General features: G+C 30.2%; 1 protein-coding gene across 1 annotated transcript in view; it reads right to left on the bottom strand.

Moving 5' to 3' along the window:
• LOC143236524 (transcription factor 12-like) overlaps positions 1 to 12,101 on the bottom strand; it is a 69,706-nt gene that overhangs the window by 47,923 nt on the left and 9,682 nt on the right. The window contains exons 3-5 of the mRNA XM_076474823.1: positions 9,905 to 10,013; positions 9,016 to 9,041; positions 8,102 to 8,134 (exon numbers count right to left, since the gene is read on the bottom strand). Of these exons, the coding sequence (XP_076330938.1) occupies positions 8,102 to 8,134; positions 9,016 to 9,041; positions 9,905 to 10,013 (168 nt within the window). The remainder of the gene's footprint in view (positions 1 to 8,101; positions 8,135 to 9,015; positions 9,042 to 9,904; positions 10,014 to 12,101) is intronic.

Here is a 12,101-nt window from a genome sequence, read left to right on the forward strand (position 1 = left end):
AAGGAAGGCAGAAAGTTTGGTTAACAAAGATATCACTTAAAGGAAGGCAGAAAGTTTGGTTAATAAAGATATCACTTAAACGAAGGTAGAAAGTCTGGTTAATAAAGACATCATTTAAACGAAGGTAGAAAGTCTGGTTAATAAAGACATCATTTAAACGAAGGTAGAAAGTTTGGTTAATAAAGATATCACTTAAACAAAGGTAGAAAGTTTGGTTAATAAAGATATCACTTAAAGGAATGTAGAAAGTTTGGTTAATAAAGATATCACTTAAAGGAATGTAGAAAGTTTGGTTAATAAAGATATCACTTAAAGGAAGGTAGAAAGTTTGGCTAATAAAGACATCATTTAAACGAAGGTAGAAAGTTTGGTTAATAAAGATATCACTTAAACGAAGGTAGAAAGTTTGGTTAATAAAGATATCAATTAAACGAAGGTAGAAAGTTTGGTTAATAAAGATATCACTTAAAGGAAGGTAGAAAGTTTGGTTAATAAAGATATCACTTAAAGGGAGGCAGAAAGTGTGGTTAACAAAGATATCACTTAAAGGAAGGTAGAAAGTTTGGTTAATAAAGACATCACTTAAAGGAAGGTAGAAAGTTTGGTTAATAAAGAGATCACTTAAACGAAGGTAGAAAGTTTGGTTAATAAAGAGATCACTTAAACGAAGGTAGAAAGTTTGGTTAATAAAGATATCACTTAAACGAAGGTAGAAAGTTTGGTTAACAAAGATATCACTTAAACGAAGGTAGAAAGTTTGGTTAACAAAGATATCACTTAAAGGGAGGCAGAAAGTGTGGTTAACAAAGATATCACTTAAAGGAAGGCAGAAAGTGTGGTTAACAAAGATATCACTTAAAGGAAGGTAGAAAGTTTGGTTAATAAAGATATCACTTAAACGAAGGTAGAAAGTCTGGTTAATAAAGACATCACTTAAACGAAGGTAGAAAGTCTGGTTAATAAAGACATCATTTAAACGAAGGTAGAAAGTTTGGTTAATAAAGATATCACTTAAACAAAGGTAGAAAGTTTGGTTAATAAAGATATCACTTAAAGGAATGTAGAAAGTTTGGTTAATAAAGATATCACTTAAAGGAATGTAGAAAGTTTGGTTAATAAAGATATCACTTAAAGAAAGGTAGAAAGTTTGGCTAATAAAGACATCATTTAAACGAAGGTAGAAAGTTTGGTTAATAAAGATATCACTTAAATGAAGGTAGAAAGTTTGGTTAATAAAGATATCAATTAAACGAAGGTAGAAAGTTTGGTTAATAAAGATATCACTTAAAGAAAGGTAGAAAGTTTGGTTAATAAAGACATCACTTAAAGGAAGGTAGAAAGTCTGGTTAATAAAGAGATCACTTAAACAAAGGTAGAAAGTTTGGTTAAGAAAGATATCACTTAAGCGAAGGTAGAAAGTTTGGTTAACAAAGATATCACTTAAACGAAGGTAGAAAGTTTGGTTAATAAAGACATCATTTAAACGAAGGTAGAAAGTTTGGTTAATAAAGACATCACTTAAACAAAGGTAGAAAGTTTGGTTTATAAAGACATCACTTAAACGAAGGTAGAAAGTTTGGTTAATAAAGACATCACTTAAACAAAGGTAGAAAGTTTGGTTAAGAAAGATATCACTTAAACGAAGGTAGAAAGTTTGGTTAACAAAGACATCACTTAAAGGAAGGTAGAAAGTTTGGTTAATAAAGACATCATTTAAACGAAGGTAGAAAGTTTGGTTAATAAAGACATCACTTAAACGAAGGTAGAAAGTTTGGTTAATAAAGACATCACTTAAACGAAGGTAGAAAGTTTGGTTAATAAAGAGATCACTTAAACAAAGGTAGAAAGTTTGGTTAAGAAAGATATCACTTAAGCGAAGGTAGAAAGTTTGGTTAACAAAGATATCACTTAAACGAAGGTAGAAAGTTTGGTTAATAAAGACATCACTTAAACGAAGGTAGAAAGTTTGGTTAATAAAGACATCACTTAAACAAAGGTAGAAAGTTTGGTTAAGAAAGATATCACTTAAACGAAGGTAGAAAGTTTGGTTAACAAAGATATCACTTAAACGAAGGTAGAAAGTTTGGTTAATAAAGACATCATTTAAACGAAGGTAGAAAGTTTGGTTAATAAAGACATCACTTAAAGGAAGGTAGAAAGTTTGGTTAATAAAGAGATCACTTAAACAAAGGTAGAAAGTTTGGTTAATAAAGACATCACTTAAAGGAAGGTAGAAAGTTTGGTTAATAAAGACATCACTTAAAGGAAGGTAGAAAGTTTGGTTAATAAAGAGATCACTTAAACAAAGGTAGAAAGTTTGGTTAATAAAGATATCACTTAAACAAAGGTAGAAAGTTTGGTTAATAAAGACATCATTTAAACGAAGGTAGAAAGTTTGGTTAATAAAGACATCACTTAAACGAAGGTAGAAAGTTTGGTTAATAAAGACATCACTTAAACAAAGGTAGAAAGTTTGGTTAACAAAGATATCACTTAAAGGAAGGTAGAAAGCTTGGTTAATAAAGATATCACTTAAAGGGAGGCAGAAAGTGTGGTTAACAAAGATATTACTTAAAGGAAGGTAGAAAGTTTGGTTAATAAAGACATCATTTAAACGAAGGTAGAAAGTTTGGTTAATAAAGAGATCACTTAAACGAAGGTAGAAAGTTTGGTTAATAAAGACATCACTTAAAGGAAGGTAGAAAGTTTGGTTAATAAAGACATCATTTAAACGAAGGTAGAAAGTTTGGTTAATAAAGAGATCACTTAAACGAAGGTAGAAAGTTTGGTTAATAAAGAGATCACTTAAACAAAGGTAGAAAGTTTGGTTAAGAAAGATATCACTTAAGCGAAGGTAGAAAGTTTGGTTAACAAAGATATCACTTAAACGAAGGTAGAAAGTTTGGTTAATAAAGACATCATTTAAACGAAGGTAGAAAGTTTGGTTAATAAAGACATCACTTAAACAAAGGTAGAAAGTTTGGTTTATAAAGACATCACTTAAACGAAGGTAGAAAGTTTGGTTAATAAAGACATCACTTAAACAAAGGTAGAAAGTTTGGTTAAGAAAGATATCACTTAAACGAAGGTAGAAAGTTTGGTTAACAAAGACATCACTTAAAGGAAGGTAGAAAGTTTGGTTAATAAAGACATCATTTAAACGAAGGTAGAAAGTTTGGTTAATAAAGACATCACTTAAACAAAGGTAGAAAGTTTGGTTTATAAAGACATCACTTAAACGAAGGTAGAAAGTTTGGTTAATAAAGACATCACTTAAACAAAGGTAGAAAGTTTGGTTAAGAAAGATATCACTTAAACGAAGGTAGAAAGTTTGGTTAACAAAGACATCACTTAAAGGAAGGTAGAAAGTTTGGTTAAGAAAGATATCACTTAAACGAAGGTAGAAAGTTTGGTTAATAAAGACATCACTTAAACGAAGGTAGAAAGTTTGGTTAATAAAGACATCACTTAAACAAAGGTAGAAAGTTTGGTTAAGAAAGATATCACTTAAACGAAGGTAGAAAGTTTGGTTAATAAAGAGATCACTTAAACAAAGGTAGAAAGTTTGGTTAAGAAAGATATCACTTAAACGAAGGTAGAAAGTTTGGTTAATAAAGACATCACTTAAACGAAGGTAGAAAGTTTGGTTAATAAAGACATCACTTAAAGGAAGGTAGAAAGTTTGGTTAATAAAGACATCACTTAAAGGAAGGTAGAAAGTTTGGTTAACAAAGATATCACTTAAACGAAGGTAGAAAGTTTGGTTAATAAAGACATCATTTAAACGAAGGTAGAAAGTTTGGTTAATAAAGAGATCACTTAAACGAAGGTAGAAAGTCTGGTTAATAAAGAGATCACTTAAACAAAGGTAGAAAGTTTGGTTAAGAAAGATATCACTTAAACGAAGGTAGAAAGTTTGGTTAAGAAAGATATCACTTAAACGAAGGTAGAAAGTTTGGTTAACAAAGATATCACTTAAAGGAAGGTAGAAAGCTTGGTTAATAAAGATATCACTTAAAGGGAGGCAGAAAGTGTGGTTAACAAAGATATCACTTAAAGGAAGGCAGAAAGTTTGTTTAACAAAGATTTCCCTTTAAGAGAGGTAGCAAACAATACACTCTTTCTTGAGACAAATATGTCACCTGATGTTCCGTACAGAATTGTTAATATAAACAATTAATGTAGAAATATTTAGAAACATCTACAGATATTATAACTGATGTAATTGAATTTCTGGAACTTGCAAATGCTATTTTCATAAAAAACACACACAAAATAAGTTTATCATAAATGTTTGTATATTGCATCAAGAAATTAAACAGGTCTATACCACATTACTACTGATTGAGCTACGATTTCTTTCTCCCCTCATGCAAAAGTCTGAAAATAATTTATTGAAAAATACCAACTAATTGTAAATAACACCAGAAAATCTGTATCTTTACAACCATTTTTCTTGAGGAATAAAATTTTGCCAGAGGTACACTGGGAATCTTAAGTCATAAAATCAAGACACTTTTGACATGGTATAGGGTAGTGGTTCCCTACAAATGGTCTGTTCACTAGTCTGGACCATTAGAACAAGAGGGTGCAAATATAAATATTCAAGTACTGAATCACCTATCATGACACCAGCACCCTCAGGTATAACAGAAATTTGCTCCAAATTTAAAATATAACCACACCTGAAACAGAGAAATGAGACCAGTAGAACTTCTACAAGGTTATGACTAGCAGATAAACCCTGCTTTGCAGACATGGAAGTCAACACGCCCAAGCCAAAAATCAGTTGTGTTCAAAATCATGACAAACATGGTGAGGTGAGTGTTATGCTTATGGGACTGTGAAACCTACCAGACACCAGACATGGCTCGAATGTGTTGTTCAGCTACAACTAACAATACAGCCAAGGGACCACCCTGTTCAATGCACACAAACTGCACAAGTCAGGTCACTAAAAACGTTGCAACATTGCTGAAAATACTTGCATCATAATTAAAGGTGGCTTGCATATGCATTGTAGCAAATTTAACAACCCAAATGCTAACAAGAAAATAAAAACATGATGGAATAATGGAGAATTATGAGTAAGTGATGTGCAATGGACACAGCATTTTTTATTCATGTCTGTTAACAATATGAGTAAACTCAACAAATGAAGGCTTACAGAACTTCAGAAGAATGACTACTGATTTGAATGTTACTTGTTTCTTTTATATACGTACATATTCAATATAAATTTATGAGAATTTACAGTGTTGTCAACATACATCACATCATTAGGCACATTATTCCAAAATTAAACTTATGACAATTTTGCTTCAGGAAAAATGTTTCTAAAACTTCCACTTATTATTTCTTACTAAAGATTAATAATAATAAAAAAGACATGTACTTGCAAAGTTCGTACTCAATTTCTCTAACATTAATGTTACTGTCATTAACCTTGTCAGTCCAGAAATCAAAAGGACTTGCCACATGTAAGCTAAACAAGTCCTTAACTTTAACAATTCAGTGAAAACATGTATCAATGCTGAAATTGCTACACACTAATTTTTGTAAACCACTTACAATTTCTAACAATTAGTCATCTAGTTCTTCTGTAATTAATCATTTTTAACAAAATTAATGTAATGAGTTAAATGAATCCAACTTAAAACTGAATAACCGAGAGAAAAGTTGTTTTTTTCTCCACTTGTATCATTATTGTATGTGATGTAACATTTTATGTAATTTTGGAATAATGCTATCAAAATACTACACTAACACTATAAAAATTTATCATTGTACCTTTCATGTAACTATCATGATACACATGAAAGAAACAAACTGAGACTGTACATTTTGACATGATTGGCAAGTTATGGACATGCACGCTAAATTATCACATGATTATATCATGCTCTAGCACGGTTCACATTATCACATGTGGGAGACAGCTCAAGGTTAGTGGTATGCTGTTGAGATTTGCAAGTAATAACTATTACATGTAGAGATGTAAGCATACTATTTCAGAATCTTCTTATTTTTTATTGCATACATGAAGAATATTACAAATGGTATAATTACTCTCATATTTATTACCTGTATCATTATTTTCACAACATTTCGACCAGTGAATTCTCCGGCTGTTGTCAGGTGTTATATCAGACATTTTGTACGTGTGATAACCAGAAAGCTTTTTATGGAAGATAGTCAAGTGGTTAGAAAGCCTGTATTAGGGATCACAGGTTCGAATCATGATAATTCCACAAAAAGTTTCTTGGTTGTGATGCATACAGCGTGCCTAATATACCACCTGACGACAGCCAGTGAATTCACTGGTCAAAATGTCGTGCAAATAATAATACATGTAACAAAAACAAGAATAATAGTTCAAATAATTACACCATTAGTAATATTGACACCTCATTTCAATCATTCCTCAAAACTATAGAAGAGGATTAGAGTTTGAGACTTGATAACATAGTTTCAAGTTATACCATACCGAGAAACTCTAGAAACCCCATCTCACTAAAACATGTCTTTTTACTTTATATGAATAATAAAAAAAATCTATAAAGTAAATTTCCTGTAGTTAGATTATTAATACAATACAACATTCATTATGCAATAATAATTTAACAATTTTCAACATATTAGTACTTACACAAGTCTATAGACCTTGTATACAGTTTGGTTTCTTATTCTGTTTCATGTAAAACATACCTAAATGTTTTTATGGCATTTTGTAGCTTTAAAACACAACGGGTTATCAAGCAAAGACTTTTAATCTGACAACTTAAAAACATGCATAATGTTTTACATTTAACAATTTAAATTAAAATACCCAAACTTTAAACTTATGGTATATAGTTTAATTAAATATCTTGACAGACAGTTATGCCTTTATATTTAGTGGTTTTCTTAGTTGGAACTTTAATGGACTACAAATTCTTGTTAAGTGGAAAGGCAACATTTCAGCTTCTATATTGAGGCATCAGTATAGATGCAGAAATGTAACCTTATTAGTTCAACAGGAAGTTGCAGAACATTAAAGTTGTAAAACAAACTACGTTTACTCTGCCTAAGGTTCTTCTGAGCCAACATTTAATGGTTAAATCTTCTCTGGATAAAATTACTGTGTACAAAATCCCACACTTCAATTTGTTTTTTTCTGCATGCTACACGTATGTAAAACATTCATTAATGTATTAATATTACCAAAATACTTTGCATGAAGATTACAGAGTAAATATACAAAGTTATTTTCTCATTCACTGTCATTCTGCAAGTTAAGATGACTCAAGTTTACAAATCTTTGATTTTAAGTAATTATTTTCCATACATTTTTATCTTAATATATTTGCAGTTATTCAGTTTTTGAAGTATATTATGTAATATATTTTATTATGTAAATTTTGTTTTGCCTACATTTATATTTTGTATGTTATGGAGTTGTTTTCTCTTTTACAACAATACATATTTGGTCACAGAGACTTGGCTAACAATAACTTACACCTTTAACTTCATTAAGAGAACTGGGTGAGAATTGTTCATAATACCTAAGTTTATTCAATAATGTCACCACAACATGGTTATGGTAAGTACTGAACAGGATAAAGTATAGCAACATAAATTTAAATGTGTCCCAGAGTTTAGAGCACTGCTGTAAACACAAATATTTTAAACAAATCTTTAACTTTAAATTTGGGAAAAAAAACAATGAAAAAGAAACAGATGGTTTTTAATACAAAATTTGAAACACCTTTCTATCTAAGAAGTTATAAATAGATAAAATGTTCTTAATGCAAATTTCAACTGTATTGGAGATATTTTGTTTATTTAGTGCCAACTTGTTAAAAACTATTTGTTCTTACACTCTTAGCTGTTAACCTATAATATTTCTCAGCTTAGTCAAACTTTAAGGAAAAGAAAATATTTTTTATTGATGACACATTTCTCTTATGTGATTTGTAAATCCTCTAAAGCCGCAGTAAAACTTCATATGGCAGTGGAAAATGTCTGACCAATTTCTTTTTTATAGTGCAAAAATAACCTAATTCTACACAGTTTTAATGAAAATTCTAATTGTCACAAAAACAATAAAAATAATTCTTACCCACTGGATACCTAGATCATCATTTTCCATATCCTACACAATAAAACACATGCTTTATTAAACACGTTTAGAAAACATGAAAAGAATGTTTATAAGCAACAATAACCTTTTCATATATTTAAATTTGTAAAGACAAAGAACTAGTTGTATCAATTTTCACTGAAATTTTCACTATTTTTGACTATTTGAAAATGCTATAAATAGAGCCAGAGTGCACACACAAATTCATATGTGATGAGTTTTAACTCATATTATACCTTTATTTCTGACATATATATTTTTTAATCAAGATGGAGTAATAATGCATTAACTTGTTTTCTTCAATTAAGAATATTTTGTATAATAATTATTGAGACTTCAATTCAGGTGTCTTTAAATGTTATTGGTACAAAAGAACATGATATATTACTGGGATTCTAAGGTCACTAAAACAACTTCCCAAAACTTTTAAAAGTGCAAGAAATATTTTTATTACATCTCACAACATAATAGCTGTTAGCCTAATTTTAAGCTAACTCACAAAAGTAAGGTTATGTCAAAAATCCTTTATTTCACAAAAAAGTCATGACAGGTCAATATGAAATCCCCATTAACATGCCAATGTCAGAGAAAATTTCAAATGTATTTACAGACTTAAAACTAGAACTGTCATAAATATATTTACTTGAAAGCTTACGAGTTAATATCAGATGAAATATTTGAATGTATTACTTTATTATTCCAACAGAATATATTTGGGATATTATTATAAAAAAATTCATTGAGAGTTTGATCATTTTTCAAACTAAATAGATGAATGAAATCCTCTGAAGACAAATTTATTAGTGAAAAAATATCAAAAAGAACAAAAATTAGTTGTCTAAACTTAATAACATTAAATTTCACATTCATGATACACACATTATTATACTTACATTATTCTTTCTCTTGACTGTACCATCTATAATTCAAAATATATATATATATAAAGATCGAAATAATGACAACAATAAATTTCATTTTTATACTTATAGCAGCTTGTGATATGGAGTCTGCATGTGCAGCAAGCCTAATACAAGAAAGGTTTGAGTCTACTTCCATGAGAGTTGCTACACTGGGAGTGACAGAAATATAGTCACTACAGTTTTGTGTGTTCTATACTCTGTATAACAAGTACACTATTGTAGGAGAAATTTGAGTCTACTTTAGTGATAGTTGCTACATCTATAGTTACAGAAGTCAGTTTAGAAAAACTTACACACAATGAAATAAAATTCCAAATTATGTTTGTGAGGAACGATGTATAAAATAGTTTACTGTGGTTCAAAACAAGAACAAGGTTTAGGGTTAATGAAACAATTTTAAGTTAGTTTGTACAAACCTTCTCTACCATTAAAAAGTAAATTATTACATCAGGCCTTGTGCCTTTTTTATTTTCCTCATAAAATTGGTTTTCTAAAAAGAAGCAGTCACGAGTGAACCATAACTTTGAGTAGTACTAGTACTGGAGTGTGCAAGTAAATCTACATAAAAAAAGTGGGAAAAGACAAGTTCTTTGTAAGGAGAAAATTTAACTCATCTGAAGGATTACAGGCAGAGCTTGATATTAAACAAAGTTTTAAAAACTTTAGGACTAAGAGAGCACAAGTATTGGTGCAGTGAGTAATAAATTACTATGGAAATTTAACTTAATTTACCATTAAACTAAGCATGCCTGGACTTCAGACAGAAATCTGACTGATAAACACAGTTTATTGTCAAGAAATATAAATGACATTGTTCATTACATTTATAATATTTATATAATCTTTAAAAATAACTCACTTCTGTTTCCATCGATGGTATGTATCTTTTGTTGAGGCAAACCATTGAACTGAAAGTAGGTAGCATCGGTATTCTGGAGGATTTCACCTCCAGGAAAATTGATACAGTCCTGAAATAAGATAATCAGCCATTCATCGAGTTCACATTTACAAGAAGCTGATTAAAATTAATCTTCTGGTAAAAATCTTATTTGTCACACAATTAACACTGCAAAATTATATGCAAGTTTTTGTTAAAATGAATGGTGGAATTCTTTAATCTGACTAAAGGTTCAACTACTCCATATAGAAGAAAAAAATTACTGTCAAAATTACAAGGTTTCTTTTTTCACTTTGAAACAACACCGTCAAGCAGAAGTTAGTGTTGTCAACTATACTTAAAAATCAACATAAGTATTGCTAAAATTACCTTTTTTTAAAGACCAAATAAACGTGCACATCTAAAAATGCTATATGTGTGTGTGTGTGTGTGTGTGTGTGTAATATAAAGTTTTCTCTATTAATAAGTCTAATCTTATTTTCTTTATCTGTTTTGGTCCAGGGTTACTGATGAGGAGCAGAATTCTCTAGAACTAGTAGAATTCAGTAATAAGTGGCAAATCAAATGACAGGTGTGGCTTCATATTTATTTATACAACTTCTCTACAGAATAGTTCAGAAAAATAAATTATTAAAGGTGAATTTTCAACAAATTTAACAATTGCTTTAGAAATTGTACTTTGGTTAGGTATAATTCCTGTGTGGCTGCCATATTTTTAAACACTTTAGTTTTTGAGTAAAAAATGAAACAAAATGTGTGGGTCCTCAAACTCAAGTTCCTCTCAGTCATTCAGCTGTGATGCAATAGTTGCCAAACACGCTTCATTGCATGCCGACCAATTTGTTCCTTCCAGTGCTGGTGTTTCATGTAAATCTACACCTTGCACAAACATACGGAATATGTCATATAAATTATACGTTTATGGTAAATATTAAATTAACTATTCAGACTGCTACATCTAGTTTGATTTTATAGACAGAATTATGACGCATAATTGAAATTCATTTTGTTACGAGTCATAAATAGTCGGTACAATGATTGTAGAAGGGCCGAGCATTAGTTACCATAGTCGGCAAAGTATAAACAAATAAAAACCAGTCTGTGATACCAATAATTTATAAACACCAGACAGGTTTCGAGATGCTTAAAATTGCACGTAAAAAAGTACAGACCATATATGTTGTCATGACTTAGGCTTACCATTCTTCCACTGGAAGTATGACCGACTCGCAACTGGCCTTGGCGCTACCAGTATCACTCACAGTTCCGCTACTCTCACTCGTGGAACTGTCCTCATCACTAGAACTTGTCAGATCTGTGTCAACAATAACTGTTCAAGGTTTGTTCAGAGTAGGTTCAAATTGATATTCAACAGAACACAAAGTCAAAACAGACTCCACCTCTGTTTCTCTGTATGCACTGGCCATGTTTATTTACATTCAACGTGCTAGCGTTGGCGGTTTGTTTGGAAACTATTATGTCACAATACTTTTCCTAGTGGCAAGCATAAAAACTAAAATGTTTGGATTGCTGCTAGGAAAGGGTTTTTTCTGCACCATGTTCTATGTTTCATTTATTAGCAAATATTTTTTTATAAAAACGTGAACCTGCAAAATTAATCAGTACAAGTAGTTCTTATGACTGCAAAGTTTTCTTTTTTCTGTAAAATTCACCTTGAACATCAATGCTACATAGTTTTCAAATAATTCTTTAGCAACAGGCTCAGTATAACATACTTGAGCTTGCATACACATTTACACATGATAATTATTTACACTTCATCTTTTGATAAAGTACATGAATCTTAAGAAAATTTGGCAGATATTAATTAATGATCACAAGTTTTTGTACACAAAAAATTAGATATTGTAATGAAACTTATACTAAAGATTTGTTTATGATAACATCAAGTCTGTTTGGTTACTAGTCTGAGTATGAAGAGATTTCATGCTATGATTAAAAAAATAAATCTTCATCCCAAAAGTTTGAAATATTATTTGTGGAAATTCTAAAACATCCTAAATACAGTTCAAACACTTATTTTCGATAAGACAATATTTTGTTATTTTCTTCAACTTTCTTTCAACTGACTGAACTCATAACCACATAAAAAAACATTAGGAAATAAATATAAATTATGTTTTTTCTCATGCTAGAA

Source organism: Tachypleus tridentatus, chromosome 13, assembly GCF_004210375.1.
Source record: "Tachypleus tridentatus isolate NWPU-2018 chromosome 13, ASM421037v1, whole genome shotgun sequence".
Lineage (NCBI taxonomy): Eukaryota > Metazoa > Arthropoda > Merostomata > Xiphosura > Limulidae > Tachypleus > Tachypleus tridentatus.